This window comes from Microcebus murinus, chromosome 19 (assembly GCF_040939455.1).
Source record: "Microcebus murinus isolate Inina chromosome 19, M.murinus_Inina_mat1.0, whole genome shotgun sequence".
NCBI classification, from domain to species: Eukaryota; Metazoa; Chordata; class Mammalia; order Primates; family Cheirogaleidae; genus Microcebus; species Microcebus murinus.
In genome coordinates, this window is record NC_134122.1 from 15,488,361 (window position 1) to 15,505,664 (window position 17,304).

The 17,304-nt window shown below is 40.2% G+C and overlaps 1 protein-coding gene across 1 annotated transcript; it reads left to right on the forward strand.

Moving 5' to 3' along the window:
- The first annotated feature begins 1,871 nt into the window (after positions 1-1,871).
- On the forward strand, positions 1,872-13,479 carry ANKS4B (ankyrin repeat and sterile alpha motif domain containing 4B). The gene is made up of 2 exons (XM_012790147.3): positions 1,872-2,096; positions 11,730-13,479. The coding sequence occupies exons 1-2, from the start codon at positions 1,933-1,935 to the stop codon at positions 12,817-12,819; spliced, it is 1,254 nt and encodes a 417-aa protein (XP_012645601.1). The 5' UTR covers positions 1,872-1,932; the 3' UTR covers positions 12,820-13,479.
- The last annotated feature ends 3,825 nt before the right edge of the window (positions 13,480-17,304 follow it).

The window sequence follows — 17,304 nt, forward strand, 5'->3', positions numbered from 1 at the left end:
TATGTGTTTCTGGGCTGCACAAGCTGTTGAAATTTCTTTCCCAATTAGCAGTAAGTGATTTTTCAGAAGAAAAAGGGAGTAGTTTGGTTTTCACTTTGCTAGCATTTGTTTTTCTTAAGGGTAAACTGGGAGTATCAACCACCACTAATTTTTGTCCCTTCTTTTCTTGTCCCTGAGCAAAGGAGCACAAAAGACTTTATATAGATAAGAGTCCTACATAAATTCTTTATCTAAATGCTACTTCCTCTTGGCTGGGATTGGGCTTCATGGGAGATGGAACACCTGTTTAGATCGCCTGCAGCTGTTATGTCAGGAGAGGCTGCAAAATCATGAACACATCACTGAGAAGTTGACAATTGCTATGGGGGGAGGAAGGGACCCATTGATGGGAGAATCTCTCCAGGTGCTGCCCCTGGGACTTATTCACCCTGTTTTCTTAAGTCATTGGCAAAAATAAGTGGTGTCTGGATAGAAGGTCTTCATAAGTGAAATAGTTAAATGCTTGGGATGCCAGATAATAGGTTGAGTTTCTAGAGTTTGGGGAAAGGACAAAATAAAGGATATTTCTAGAGTTTGGGGAAAGGACAAAATAAAGGACAAAATAAAACCTACCTCTCTAAACCTAAGCAACAGTCGGGGTAGGGGGACACAGAAGTTGCTAGCAGTGTGTTTCTCTAAGTTGAGTTATACTAGTATTGCAGGGAGTATTGTATTGTATGGGACTAGTATTGTAGGAAGGTTTGGGGCAGGGTGAGGCTCTAACAGGAAGGTTGATGAGGACCTTGACTTAAGAGTCCAATCCTGGCAAAGAGGAAGTTGCATTTGGGTAAAGAACTTACCTAGGACTCTGTCTATAAAGCAGAGACTGTGTGTTTCTTTGTTCAGGGAGAGGAAAAGAAGGGACAGTGCCACTGAGGTCTGATCCTCAAAATCTCTCCACTGTGTGTATGGCAAATATTATTCTCTGGCCTACCAGCAGCATACTGTTGGAACAGATCCAAATGCTTATTTACACAAGACCTTGGTATATACCTGAGATGTGAAAATATATGTCTATACAGAGACTTGTATGTGAATGTTCCTAGCAGCATTATTCATAATTGCCAAGAAATGGAAACAATCCAAATGTTCATCAACTATTGAGTGGATAAAGAACATCTAATATATTAGTCCAGTAGAATATTATTCAGCAATAAAAAGGAAGAAAGGAACTACGAATTACATGCTATAACATGGATAAACCTCAAAAAAAGTATATGGATTGAAAAACAGCTGAACACAAAAGACTGTATATTGTATGAGCCCATCAATATGAAGTGTCCACAACGAGCAAATCTATCCAGACAGAAAGCAGATTAGTGGTTTCCTGGGATTGGGAGTGGGAATGGGGATTGACTACAAACAAACATGAGGGATTTTTCGGAGGTGATGGAAATATTCTGAAATTGGATTATGGTAATGGATGTACAACTCTGTAAGTTTAAAAATTATTGAATTGTAGACTTAAAATGGGTAAATTTAGTAATATACAAATTATATCTCATAAAGCTGATTTTAAAAAACCTCCTGAGTGAACTAAACTAATTCTGACTTTTTGGGAAACTATTTCATACATTCTGTGCCTAGATGACCAATATTACATTCAAGACTTGTTCATGGACATATTAAAAATTAAATGTGCCTCGAAACACTTAAGATGAACACAGCAGGCTTCAGTAGTCAATGCCATGGCCATTCCAGAGAGAAAAGGTCCAAGTTTATTGCCTTGTAACTTTCTGGCTGCCTTCCATGAAAGGAGGCTGGAATGAACTTTGCCCTGGGGTGACACTCTTCCTTGTCACTGATTAACCTGCTCTAATAGAAGGCTGCCTGGTCAACATCCTGCTCTGCCTGAAGAGAGCTATCTGGCCAGGCTTTGGAGAGCAGAAAAAAATGTCCACTCGCTACCACCAAGCTGCTAGCGATAGCTACCTGGAAATCCTGAAAGAGGCTACCAAGCGAGATCTAAATCTTTCTGATGAAGATGGCATGACCCCCACTCTCCTGGCAGCCTACCATGGGAACTTGGAAGCCCTAGAAATAATCTGCAGCAGAGGGTAAGTTCAATCGGTGGTTTGGGTTGGAAACAGGTTTTTACACTAGTATTTTGTAGACAGCAGCAAGAGGCAAGGAAGTCAGTGCAAATACTTTGTCCTTCCTAGATTGTCTAAATAACCAGCTCTTTAGAGAAAGGAAGAAAACTATGCCTAGAGATGCTCTGTTTCCTCACTGAGAACTGGCACCCATGAGAGTGGCTCACCCCTTAGCCACATGCAGAGGAGAGACCCTGAACTCTAAGGCATTGTTTTCTGTGTTGGGGGAAGGGTTGGGGGAGGATAATTTAATTCTATGTCTTTAAAAATCTTTTGCATAAAATTTAAATAGTTTACTCTTTTAAAAGAGATCACTATTCTACTTGGTTGTAAGTTGTCCACCTTGGTTGGAACAAATGCTGTGCTTTTAATTTTTCATCTATGCCATTAAAATCCCACAGTCTTTTTATTAATGCTCAGCCCCAGTGAAAGCTCATGATTCTTGAATGGAGCTGCTGGTTTTACAAGCTATAAGACGGATCTTTACCATATCTTAACTCTCTTACCTCTCTGGCTAGCAGATATACACACACACACTCACACCTACAGCCCCTTCCCTCCCCCACAGATTTTAATAACAGGAGTTAACTATCTCTTTTCTTCTACTTGTTCTACCTGTTACCAGAGGGGCTAGGCAGTGTTGGCAACTATGTCTCAAATGGGGTAAAGAAAGAAAAAAAGAAAATGTAAATAAAAGAGCCAAGTGAATTCAATTCAATACATATTTATTTAGTATCTGTTATGTGCCAAAGTTATGGGATGCTTTTTTTTTTTTTGAGACAGAGTCTCGCTTTGTTGCCCAGGCTAGAGTGAGTGCCATGGCGTCAGCCTAGCTCACAGCAACCTCAAACTCCTGGGCTCGAGTGATCCTTCTGCCTCAGCCTCCCGGGTAGCTGGGACTACAGGCATGCGCCACCATGCCCGGCTAATTTTTTATATATATATCAGTTGGCCAATTAATTTCTTTCTATTTATAGTAGAGACAGGGTCTCGCTCTTGCTCAGGCTGGTTTTGAACTCCTGACCTTGAGCAATCCGCCCGCCTCGGCCTCCCAAGAGCTAGGATTACAGGCGTGAGCCACAGCGCCCAGCCTTATGGGATGCTTTGATCAACAGGAGAGACATAATCCCTATCAGGGTGATCAGATTTGAGAGGGGAAAATGAACAGGTTGTCTGTGATATGTGTTACAAAAGGGGAAATGGAAGGTGCTAAATCTCAATCTCAGGGGTGAAGGAAGGCATTCCTGAAGGTAAGGTGTTTAAGTTGGGTTTCAAAAGATGAGAAAGAGTTGGCTGGAAGTAAGTTTTCCCCAAGACAGAGCACTGTGCATCCTGGATACTGAAAAAGTTGACTATTGCTGGCCATGGCTTGAGGAGCAACAGGGCAGGTGTAAGAGGTAAGATTAGGTAAGGATTTGAACTTTATCCTAGGGGTCTAGGAAGCCATTTCTTGGCGGTATGCAGGGGTAGATTTACATTTACAGCATTTGCTCATGTCCTCTTGTAGTGGCCAGAGAGAATGTTTGGGGGCTGTTTTAATGGTCGAGATGGGATGAGTTGGACTAGGGTAGTCACAGAGGGAATGTCACAGATCTATGATTGGCATGACTGGCAATTTGGTTGTAGAGTTGATAAGGATTGACTGGATGTTGGAAGAAAAAGGAAGAGAAGATTCAAGGTCCCAGATTCTGGTTTCAGCAGGCTATGGATGCTGACAATCTTTTTTGAAATCAGGAACACTTCAGGGAACCCCTGGGTTCTTCTTACTCAGGGAGGTGCCTGAGTTGAAACTGAAAGAGGAAGTGAGGGGAGCAGTTCTTCCCCTTCCCCTGACACCCCCACCCCCACCAGTCAGCCTTCTCTAGATCTGTAATCTACACATCTCACCTCTTCTCCCACTCAGCCCAGGCTTCCCAGACTTTGTCCATCTACCAAAAGCATGCCTCCTTTCACAAACTGCAAGAGATCTGTTGCTCCAAAACCAGGGAGTGAGTTTGTCCTCTTAAAAGAGGGCTTGGAGTTTTTCTCAGTCCTCTGAGAGTTCTCGCTCCACTTGAAGTCCACTTTAAGTGGCAACACTTAAATCTTCTCTCTCCCTTCTTTGTAAGCCTGAAACGTTTTCTCACGATAATCATCATTCTGCTGGTCTTTAATTACAAAAGTAATATGAGGTGAACTCAGAAAATTAAACCACACATACACACACAAAATATGAAAAAAGTCCTATAGTGCCAGGCTGTTAACATTTTTTTGATATATTTAAAATATATTGTGTATATAAATATATACACTGTGTATAAATATGTGTATATGTATATATACCATGTCAACATAAATTCCATAATTTAATTTTCAGAGACTGCTTAGTATTCTAGTTAACAAATATATTTCTTAGTCAATCTCTCTCTCGACAAATGATTTGTTTCCCCTAGTTTAAACAGTAGTGTGATGATTATCCTTATACATAAATCTATGCTCATACTTTTGAGAATAAATTCTCCAAAGTGAAATTTCTAGATCAACTGGCATGTGTCCATTTGTACTGCTATAACAGAATGCCTTAGACTAGGTAATTTATAAAAAACAAAAATTTATGTCTTATAGTTCTGGTGGCTGAGACATTCAAGACCAAGGCACCAGCAAGCATGGTGTCTGGTAGGAGCCCAATCTCTGCTTCTAAGATGGTGCCTTGTTGCAGCATTGTCTGGAAGAGAGAAAGGCTGTGTCCTCACATGAAGACAAGAAGGAAGGGGCAAAAAAGAGACAAATTCCTTCTGTCCAGCCCTTATATAAGGGCACCTAGCCCCATCATGAGGGCAGAGTCCTCATGACTCAATCATCTCCTGAAGGCTACACCTCTTAACGCTATTAGAGATTAAGTTTCTTTTTTCTTTTCTTTCTTTCTTTTTTTGAAATAGGGTCTTGCTATGTTGCCCAGGCTGGTCTCCAACTCTTAGGTTCAAGCAATCCTCCTGCCTCAGCCTCCCCTTCCCCCTGGGTAGCTGGGATTAGAGGTGTGCATCACTGTGCCTCGCACATTGGGGATTAAGTTTCAACATGAATTTTGGAGGGGTTACAAACGTTCAAACAATAGCAGCATATGTGCAATTTAAAAACTTTTTTGTGTGTATTGACAAATTGTCCTTCAGAAAGTGAGGGCCCAGTTATGCCAATCTGAGAAGTTCAAAATGATGGATCAGTGTGGCTTTTTAATGTTCTTCTCTTTGGTTACTGATGAAGTTGAAAATTCTTTTTATGCTTAGTGGCCATTATAATTCCATTTTTGTGAACTGTGTGTTTATAACCTTGTCCTACTCTTACGTTGGGGTCTTCAACATTTTTCGTTGATTTAAAAAATGCCTTTTAAAGTTAACAACATCAATCAACCCTTTGTCATATACATCACAACTGTTTTCACAATATATAATTCATAGTTTTGACAACAGACATTTTAAATACAAACCTACCAATACAAACCTACCTATCTTTGCGATAGAATTCTAACTTTGAGGTCATGCCTAAAGAATGACTGATACTTTTTTTAGTACTTTTCTAGTTTCATTTTTTATTTTAAATATTTCATTCATATATAACTAATTTTGATTTAAGATCTGAAGTTATAATCTAATTATACATTCTCCAAGTGGTTAGTTATTTGTTTCAACACAATTAGTTATATAATTCATTTCTTTTTCCACTAATTTGACATGGTAACATAATTTCTTTCAATGTAATATCAAAATCCAGCCCATTCATTTATATTTATTAAACACTGGCTGTGGGCACAAAAATTCTTCAAACTCTGCTTTTCCTAGTCCTTCCTTCTAAACTCTTCTCATCAGTTCTAGTACATCTCAGAATTTTGTTTATTTCCTCCCAGAAGCATTTGAGATCTGCTGTGTTAAGTTGGCCTGGCATAGGCTAAAACAAAGGCTTGTGAGAATTTTTATAGATGACTTCCCTTTTTGAACATAGTCAATCCTAAGAACTAGTCTTGCCAATTAGATTTGAGGAGATTAAAAAGAGCAGAAAGTTAAAAATCAAATTTTGAAGCCCGTCAACTATTGAGGTTCATTTCAGTTTGCTGATTTGAGTGCTTATCTGTTGCTACCTGAATGATACAATGGATCCTATAGTAACCATTAATATCAAAACTCTGGCTTTGTTAGAAAACTTAATTTCTTTGTTAAATTTAAAGGTAGAAAACAATCATTACATTATAATCATTATCCTAGACTGGGAAGAATAATGGCCCCAATTACAAAAAATTTCATTTTGCCTTTAAAGTATGTATGGAATTTTGGGTTTTGTTTTATTTTCTAAAATGGGAATAAGTTTTTTCTCCCTAATTCTTAAAAGAATACATATTTATTGTACCATTTTGGAAAAATATATTGGAAAGATATATATAATAAAGCAAAAGTCATATTCTCACAGTCATCAACATTTGGGTATATATCCTTTCAGACTTTTTCCTTTGAGCCATGCATGCACGTGTATGTTTCTCTCCCATAAAAAGGCAGTCATAGTATATGAACTATACTAAAGGCTTCTAATTAATAATATATCATGGACCATTTGCACTTAAAATTTGAGATCTGTCAACAATAAGGATATACTTTAAAATAACTAAAAGAGTGGAATCGGAATGTTCCTAACACAAAGAAATGATATGTGCCTGAGGTGATGGATACCCCAATTACCCTGATTTGATTAATTCATATTGTATCATCACATATAAAGATATACAGCTATTATGTACCTGGAATAATTAAAAAGAAAAAAAATTGTGATCCATGCCACTATTTTCAATAACTAGATGGTATTCTGTTCTATGATTTCATTATTTATTTTTTAATTGGCAAATAAAAATTTGTATATTTGTGGTGCATACATGATGTTTTGAAATATTTAAAATTGCGGAATGGTTAAATCCAGCTAATTAATGTATACATTACATCATATCATTTTTTTTATGGTGAGAATACTTAAAATCTATTCTCAATGATTGAAAACTCATCAATCATCTTTCTTGAAATCAAATTTCAAGTATATAATACATTATTATTAACTATAGTCACCATGTTTACAATAGTTTTCCTGAACCTGTTCCTCCTGTTTAACTGAAATTGTGTATGCTTTGAGCAACATCTCAAGTCCCCAACTTCCAGCCTCTGATGACAACCATTTTCTACTCTCTGCTTCCATGAGTTCTATTTTTTTAGATTCATAGTTCTATTTTTTTAGATTAAATGAGATCATGCAGTATTTGTCTTTCTGTGCCTGGCTTATTTCATTTAACATGCCCTCCAGGTTAATCTACATTGCCAAAAATGACAGGATCCCTTTGTTTTTTAAGACTGAATAATATTCCATTATGTATGTATACCAAATTTTCTTTATCCATTCAATCATTGATGGACACTTAGAGAGTCCATAATATGTTTAAGCAGTTGCCTATTCATGACACCTTTTGAATCCAGTCTTTTATTGTGCCAGGAAATTTGAACCCCCGTATGCTTCCTCCAGCAGTGTTTTTTTCCCTACACTCCTGCCAAAATGGAGTATCACTATTCTTTTTAATCATCGCCTATCTGATGGGCAAAAAGAATGGTAGTGCATAGTTTTAACTTGTATTTCTTTGATTATTAGTCCAAATATTCATTCCTTTTTATGTAGAAAAAACATTTTTGAAAGAATGATTGTTTTCTGAGAACTTCACAAAAAAATCAAATCCCCTTCAGGAACATGTGCTCAGAGTAATTTAATTTTAAGCAAATTGCCTATTTAGTGACAATAATACCAAGGCAGCTTTAAAAATTATTGCCCAAATGCATTGATTTACCAAAAATCAAGGGTAAAATATGGATTATTGTAAAATCTCTTCAGTGAATTTCTCTTTTGGGGGAAAAAAAAGGAGTAGGAAAAATCAGCACGAGACTGAGTTTAGCCCAAGAAAACCATAGAGCATCAGTGTTGGACTCAGATCATCAAACAAGGGGGACTCATTTGTGAATACCTGGGCAGGTATGTGCAATTGTCTGATCAAACAATGTGAAAAATGACAAGGATTAAATTTAGAAGGATCATGTGAAACTTCTCAGTAGAAAATACTTTTGAGTTGTATTAAATTCGGAAGTCATCTGTAAATAGAATTTTTTGCAAGTGTAATAGCTTAAATGCACTAGGAAAACTCATCAATCATCTTTCTGCCAGTTTCATCTGTAAATTTGGAATTTTGCATTTGAAATTTTCTCAAAAGAAAACCCACTTTTAAGGTCATCTCAGATTTTCTTCATGTTCTGTCTCCCATTTTGAAAGCATCATTTAAGAGTGAGTGAAATGGGAAAATTCCACTACTCTATAGTCTTAAGTATATAGATTTTACCCAGACTTCCTAATACACTACTACATTCCTTCCACAGCTCATTCTTCCCAATAATTTTGTTTTTTACATATCCAAACCAAAGATAATTTTAGGCAAATTTAATCAGTATGTTTTTGTTTATGTTTATAGTAATGTCTTGGATGTTTCACAATCCCTCTTTGATGTCTAGGATACTTAATGAGTCTTTTGAATCTGGTGTTTGGTTAAAATAAAAAAAAAGTGAAACCACGTGTTTAGGGGTGAGGCACTGTGTTCCCCTAAGATGTAGGACTGTGCCAAGGTTGAAAAGGGTCTCCTTTCATCCAGAACAATTAAATCAGGCTGGTTGATCAGAGCCTTCTTGAAAGTTGTTGCCCAAGAAAACTGTTACTCAATACTATTTGCTTTCCTTAGATTCAATTTCATTTTCTTTCCTTTCCCTTCCTAGTCCTTTCCCTTATCCCCAACTCCATGAACTCTGATCACACTGATCTATACTCCTGGCTTCCCAAATATGACATATAATATCAGCCATCTGTGCATCTGCTTACACTGTTCCCTCTGCTCAGAAGGAGGTTGCCAATTGCTGGAGCTAGTCCACAAATGTGTTTTATTTGAGCTTCACTATATTTTTCTTTTAAATTTAAGCCAACACTTAAAAATTAAAAAAAAATTTCACATTAAATTCCAGATTTCTGGCTTTTTTTTAAAAAGTGGAAGCTCTGACAACATTGTTTCTGCTTTTATTCAAGGTAGCATCTGCCACAGCTGAGTTGTGGGTGTCCTCTCTAGATGGAGCATGCACTTGACTATGACCTTGTGGAAAAAACAAACCTGGCGCCATTCTGACACTTACATTACCTGCTTGGCTTCTTTGGGTTGGGTTGCTAGGAGATACAGATGATGCAAAGGAGAAAAAGACATAGGCGTTGCCTTCTAAGGCATGTTATCTAATTAAGGAGGCAGGGCATAAATATTTGACAAATTAAGACTATAACTGATATAAAAAAAACCCACAATAGCTATTGTGCTGCAGAAATTTACTAGATGTAAGAAAACATAAACATGAAATTAAGGATTATGAGTTTTGGGCACAAACGAAATGATATTAAGAATAAGCTATATTCATTGAATAGTCACTATGTACCAACCACTTTTCTAATGCTTTATGTGTATTAACTTATTTAATTCACATAACTCTATGAGTAGGTAATATAATTATCCTAAATTTACAGATGAGGAAACTGAGTCTTAGAAATGCTAAGCTTGAGGCCTTGTAGCAGGTACAGTGGAAAAGCTGAGTTGTACATTTGTAATGTTTGTGTTGGGATGATTAGACTTGGAGGCTGCTTGGTTCAAAGTGTGTTGCCTGTTACCCTTGGGCAAATCAGATAAGTTCTCTGAGTCTTACTTTACTCCTGTGATAACAATTCTTGCCTTCTTTCTCTAAGAGGGAGATGGTGATGGTTGGTGGCAGTGAATATGACAGTGTTTGGTAACTAAAGAGCCTGAGGCAGCCAGGGATTCCCTTGGAGCAGTTACAAATCTGACTCATCAAGCGATAGGACGCTGGTTGGGCCTCATTAACTAGTGCAGCTCTTCTCAACCTGTGGGGAGCCTACAGATCACCTGGAGATCTTGTTAAAGTGCATATTCTGATTCAGTAAGTCTGGCCTGGGGTCCAAAATTCTGCGTTTCTAACAAACTCCGCAGGTGATGCTTCTGCTGGTGGTCCGGGGACCAAACTTTGAGCATCCAGGAGCTAGCAGAGGGGTCGTGGTGCACTATCGGGTCAGTTGCAAGGGTGAGGGTCTTCTGTTTCTTCCTTCTACTCACCAGGGATGTTAAGAGGACTTCTCAGACTCACTGTCCTCCTTCCATGGGGACAGCTTGGCTAGAGTTTAGTGAGATCCTAATTTTGAGGTCTAGACTAGGGCAAGGGAAGATACGTTTTGGTATCTGTATAATCAGAGTCCTCAGCAGTGGCACGGTGCCAGAGCCACAGTCAAGAATAAATTATTACTTTTTATCTGTGCCTGTTTACAAGTCAAGGTCTCATGGGGGAAGAGAGCTTGTAGCCTGGGGCAGGATTCCAGTAGGGGTGTTCATTCATTCTGCAGATCTTCATTGAGCACCTACCACGCCCCTGTTTCTGTACCAGGCATTGGGTCTCTGGCCTTAATGTCTTCTAATAGCTCTCTCAATCCCACCTTAAGCTCTTGTAGAACTAGCACATATCTGATAATGACATCACATGGAAGTAAGTTTAGGAATAGAGAGTCTACTCTTAATGAATAATGATTGTAACAGACACTGTTTGCTACCTACCCAAAATCCAATCCTTTCTTCTTTCCTGCTGATAGAGACCCAGTTTTGTTCACTTATTTATTTCCCCTCATGTGATTCAGAGAGGGGGGTAGCAGTGGCATGCTAGAACCAGCTTGTGGGAGGTTATTGCTCAATTTTCAGGAAATGTGATAGTCACTTAAATATAGCCATTATTAAAAATAAAATTTTATAAACTTAGAATTTATTAAATAATATTAAGAGGGTAACACTCAAAACTCATCACTTCCTAATTACTTTACTACGTTTTATTACCTATGCTCTTAAGATTATATGTATCTATTAGATTTCTGTGGTAGAAATAACTTACAATGGTATATTACTGTGTATTTCTTCCAAACTCTGTGTACAGTGATATCATATTGGTAGCTTGAAATTTGCCACAGTGGACATATTAATACCACAGAAATTGGCACACAATATAAATCAGGGCTTTGATTTTTTTCCCTGAATGAGCCATTGGTTAAATGCTTATCACCATACCATTGGATTGTAGAATTACTGGACCCACCACTGGAAGCTAGCTTCAGGGGGAAATTCTAATTGATCTAAGTTAAGTATGGTACTAGATTTCCCTTCCCTTAGGCATATGACCTAGTTCTGACCAGTGAGACATAAAAGTTGGTCTGCTAGCGTTTCTTAGAAATCTTTTCTTGCTTTTGAAAAAGAGACACAGGGTAGAAATGGGTTCTTTCTGTTTCTGGCCATGTGGCATCTAGATGTAGCATGTCTGGACTTAGAGCAGGTTTTGTATAACAACCACATCAATGGAGGATGAACATGCTGCATTAACATGCATTCTGTTCTTTATTTTTGTTTCTATTTTTTGGACCTTATGTTCCAAGAAGAAAAGTTCAATTTTTTTTTTATATTTTCTCTTCTAGAGGGGACCCCGATAGATGCGACATCTGGGGAAATACTCCTCTGCATTATGCAGCCTCCAATGGCCATGCCCACTGCGTCTCTTTCTTGGTCAACTTTGGGGCCAACATCTTTGCTCTGGATAATGACTTACGGTCCCCGCTGGATGCTGCTGCCAGCAGGGAGCAGAATGAATGTGTCGCTCTCTTGGATAAGGCTGCCACGACTCAGAACATAATGAACCCCAAGAAGGTCACCAGGCTGAAGGAGCAGGCTCAAAAGAATGCCAGGAGGCAGATCAAAGAGTGTGAGAGGCTCCAGGAGAAGCACCAAAATAAGATGGCCCGCACCAGCAGCAGGGAGGGCTCCGGGACTCTTTCTTCTTCCAAGGGCACCTTCTCCAGTTCATCCCTTTCAAACGCTTCTGTTTCCAGCACATTCGGGTCACTGTCCAAGGGCATTAAAGATACTTTCAAGATAAAATTAAAGAAGAGCAAAGACACAGCAGAGCAGGTGGAGAAGGAAGGCAGAAGTGGGCAGAGGAATGTGATGGAAGTGTTCAGAGAGGAGGAGGAATACTCATTCTTAGGGGACTTCAAAGAGAAGCTCCAGTTCTCAGCAGAGGAGGACGGCGATGTGCAACATGAGTCCATTCTCAAACGTCCAGGTCTAGGAAGCATTGTTTTGCAAAGGAGCAGAGTACTAAGTCCTGAAGACATCTCAGACAGTAAGATGGAGTTGGGGTTTAAAATGCCCAGTGAATTGCTTCAAAGGCAAGGAGCAGCAGAGGCTGAGGAAGCTGAGGCTGACGAAGGGGGAGAGGAAAATGGCCTTGAAGATGATCTGCCTTGGGATGAGTGTGAAGTGGACTGGGAAGAGGATGTGGTTGATGCTACTCCCCTGGAAGTGTTCTTGCAGTCCCAGCACCTGGAAGAATTCCTTCCCATTTTCATGAGAGAGCAGATTGACCTGGATGCTCTGTTGCTCTGCTCTGATGAGGACCTTCAGAGTATACAAATGCAGCTGGGTCCCAGGAAGAAAGTTCTTAATGCCATCAACAGAAGGAAGCAGGTGCTACAACAGCCTGGGCACCTGGTTGACACCAGCCTCTGATGAAGAGTGTTGGGTCTATAGGGTGAGCCTGCTGGGCACTTAAAATTATAATTTCTCATCATATTAGCTTGCTTCTTACTTTCTTATTTGTACAGCCTGGGGATTCTAACTCCAGTTCTGTCCTTAGCTCTATGACTTTGCCCATTGGTGGAGACTAAAATTCCTCATTGGCCTGAGACTTGATGTCTACTTAAATGCATCTAATCCTTTAACAGATGTTTATATGTTTACAAGTAATGGAGATGGGTCTATAATACTCCTGCCTGAGAACAGAGACAGACTGGCAGGTAGGAAGAATGAAGAAAGAAATAGAATATGGGGTAACTGTTATGGACTGAATTTTGTCCCTCCTGATTCATATGTTGGAGCCCTAAGCCCCAATGTGACTATATTCGGAGATAGGGCCTTAAAAGAGGCCATTAAGATTAAATAAGGTCCTAAGGATGGGTCCCTAATCCCAGATGAATGGTGGCCCTATAAGAAGAAGAAGAGAAACCAAGGATAAATGCTTAGAGGGAAGGTCATGTGAGGACTCAGTGAGAGGGTGACATCTGCAAGCCAAGGAGAGAGACCTCAGGAGGAAACAAGTGTGCCAACACCTTGATCTTGGACTTTCAGCCTCCAGAGTTGTGAAAAAATAAATGTCATTTAAGCCACCTAGTCTGTGGCATTTTGTCATGGCGGTCCTAGCAGAATAATACAGCACCTAAGCGAGGCGGGGGGGGGGGGGGGGGGGGAAGCAGAGAAAGAAAGATATAGGAAAAGAAAAAGTCTCCCTATTGATGATCTTTCTAAGGGCGAACACCTATGGAAACTTAAGAAAAGGAAAAAGAAATGTAGGTTCTTTGGAGGGGAGATTTGCTTGTAAAAGTAAATTTTACCTTTCTGTGCTCATTATGTACCTATCTTTTATTTACTGTTGTCTATGACTACTGCTGCCTGTCTGAACACATGTAGGTTCCACGACATGAACTGGCAACATTGGTGCTGACATTTTTTGAAGGGCAATCCCAAAGTCAAATTGAAACCCTACTGAATAGCTAAGTTTACTGTTGATTTATGTGTGTAATAAAGAAGCAGCTGTTTATTTTCAGCATGCTTTCTGGTTCACATCTGTTTGCATTACTTCTAAAAGGCACCATGGAGGGTATAAGCTTAGGGAGGATGCAGATGCTCAAGTCTGATGAATAATTGGCTCATTCTTCCACAATGGATAGATTCAGAAAGCTTATTAGTCATTGAATAAATATGTTGCATTAAGGAATGATTATGTTTACAAATACTGTATTTTTTTCTGGAATAAACAGAAGTTGTGCTTGCCTTCATTAATGTGAACAGAAGTAGTTGGCATATATAAGGCACTCGAAGTGTGTACGGTGAGCCTGCCTCTATTTTATTTAATATTTCATTATCATCGATGCCAGGACCCCTTCTTCACATATTGTTCAGAATCTGCCTAATGAAACACTAGTTCTACTTCCTGCCTCAACTTACATAACAACAAGACAGTCATCAGGTTAGTAGAAATGAACCTGAACATGCGACTCCCATCCCTTTTTGTGAAATGCTTGTTGCTGGGGGTCTCACTGGGCCCTTTTAGGCTCTTCTAATGCAACCTATTTATTATGGATTTGGAGCCCAAGGCAATGATCTGGGCTGGTAACTAAGATTTAGGAAATTATGAGCATGTAACTGTCCTCGCTACCCGACAGCCTGAAATGTAAGCACAAGACGCCTTTACCACACTGTAACTTCTCAAACCCCTCTTTTTAGTGAAATGCTCCCAGCTGCTTTTCCTTCTTGTTGACTTTTATGTCAAGATACATAATGGGGGCAAAAGCAGGGCCAGGAGCTGGGAGGAGCAGGGAGATCAGATGTCATTGGATCGAGTGATTCTAAGCATCTAGTTGAAGGAATGGAGTCTGAGATCAGTGAGTATTTGAAACTCATCCTGGCACGTTGTCCTCTTGTCTTTGTCTCTCATCAAGGCCTTTATAGTGTTCTAGCACTTTCTCTTAGGCCTCGTTAGTTAGAGTTTAGTTTGAAAGATCTGGAAGTACTTCAAACTCAATGTGTGCAGAACTGAACCCATTTTCCCCCAAGTCGACAGTTCTCAAGCTGGGAGATTTTGCTCCCTGTGCCCCAGAGGACTTCCGGCAATGTCTGAGACATTTTTCATTGTCCTGAGATGGTGGGGGTGGAGGTGGTGAGTGGGTAGAAACGATGGATGCTGAACATCCTACAATGTATAGGACTGCCTCCCCTGACAATGAATTATCCAGACCTAAGTGTTGATTGTGCTGAGGGTGAAACGCTCAGCTCTAAATATCCATTTTTCATAAATGGAAAGTTTAACCCAACACTTCTTTTCCTTTCTTCACCCAATTGGGCATTGAGCCCTTTCAACTTTTTAATGTGTCTTAAATCTAACTCCTCTTCTGTGTTTATAAGACCAGTGGTCCCCAACCTTTTTGGCACCAGGTTTCGGTTTCATGGAAGACAACTTTTCCATGGACCAGGGGGGAGGCGGGTGGGATGGTTTGGGGATGATTCAAGCACATTACATTTATTGTGCAGCCAAACCTCTCTGCTAATGATAATCTGCAATTGCAGCTGCTCCTCAGTGCTGGCATCACCGCCTCAGCTCCACCTCAGATCATCAGGCATTAGAGTCTCATAAGGAGCAACCTAGATCCCTCACATGCACAGTTTACAGTAGGATTCACGCTCCTATGAGAATCTAATGTCACTGCTGATCTGACAGGAGGTGGAGCTTACAGAGTGATGGGAGCGATGGGGAGCAGCTGTAAATACAGATGAAGCTTCGCTTGCTGCCCCACTGCTCACCTCCTGCTGTACGGCCTGGTTCCTAACAGGCCATGGACCGGTACTGGTCTGAGGCCTGGAGGTTGGGGACTGCAGTGCAAGACCACCTCTTGGTTCATGCCTCCATCATCACTCACTTGGACTGCTGTACGTATCCTTCTCTGTCACTCATTCTTCACAGTGCTGGTTGGGTAATATTTTTAGCATGCAGATCTCCTGTTGTCACTTTCTACCTACCCGTTATTTTTTCAGACTCTCCCTGCCACACACAAGTCCCTCAGATTGGAGAATCCTGTTCTGTCCTCTAAGCCTCTGGTTTCATCTCTGACCATTCCTCTCTCTGTCCCCTAATTGCAGCCATACCAGATTTCTTGTAGCTTCCTGAATATACCTTGTCTCACATATGCCTGTGTCTTTGCACAACCATCCTCCCTCTGCTTAGAAAACCCTTCCTCCATGCAGCCATCCTCCCTGGGAGACTTACCTTCTCTCTCCACCCCTAGTGTGTGTGGAGTACTTTTCCTAGCTTTCCAGGCCATTTTGAAAATTTCTCTCTACTATTTTCCACCCTGCTCTGTGTCCCAGGTGGTTGATCTCTGGGGACTGCATCAAAGGGCTCCTTTGCTCCTGGGCTTCTGGCTGGGTTTGGCCAATGAGAGTTACCAGCAAGAGACCAGAGAGTGGAAGAGAGAGAGACTGGGGCATTTATTCCTCTTGCTACTTCCCTATTGGGCAGCAGCTGCCTTCTGTCATCTGAACCCACACCTCCCACCTGGCAGCCCTGTGCTACAGCTCCAGTTCTTGCTGGGTTCCACTAACTGCACTTTCCACTATTGCTAACTTTGCAGTGTTTCTTCCTAAATAGCGTCCTCATTAATTTCTCTTCAATCACGCCTTTTGAGTGTGGCATCTGCAGACGGTCTCCAACTTCATGATGGTTTAAATTATGACTTTTTGACTTTACGATGGTGTGAAAATAATATGCGTTGAGTAGAAAGTGGTAAGACACTCTCTCTGCATGCTGGGCAGTGGCAGCGAACCACAACCACACAGTCATGAGGGTAAACAGCCAACACTGTACAGTGTACTGTGCTGCTAGATGATTTTGTCCAACCGTGGGCTAATGAAAGCATTCTAAGCACATCTTAGGTAGGCTAGGCTAAGCTACAATGTTTCATAGGTGCATTAAATGCATTTTGGGCTTACAGTATCTTCAACATAGGAAAGGTCTGTCAAGACACAACCCTGAGTTGAAGAGTATTTATTTTTCCTGCCATGACCCTTGCTCATATGTTCCTGTAACACCAAAGCGCTGTACTGTAATTGCTTTTTAAAGAATGTTTGTTTTCCCTTCTGGACTATGTGTTCTTTGAGGGTGAGGACTATTTCTTTTCTGTTCTATCTGAGTAGCTGGGCATAGAGTTATGATAGGGGCTCTTGTGCAATGAATGAAAGGAGAAATATATAAATGAATATTCTTATCATCCCTTATGTACACATCCCTTAAGGTTGTAACTATTAAGATTCCCAGAAAGACTCCTCAGTCACTTGAGATGTACAGAATCAGATCACGTGGGTATTTATTTCAGCGCAAAGGCTCCTGTCCAGACAGCCTGGCAAACATGACAAACATTTGGCTGAGCTACCTGGAGCATGAAG

Excerpts from the sequence above, each read along its gene's own strand:
- ANKS4B (XM_012790147.3), top strand. The coding sequence starts at position 1,933 with ATGTCCACTCGCTACCACCAAGCTGCTAGCGATAGCTACCTGGAAATC. Across the intron at positions 2,097-11,729 it reads GAAATAATCTGCAGCAGAGG|AGGGGACCCCGATAGATGCG; the intron begins GTAAGTTCAATC and ends TTTCTCTTCTAG.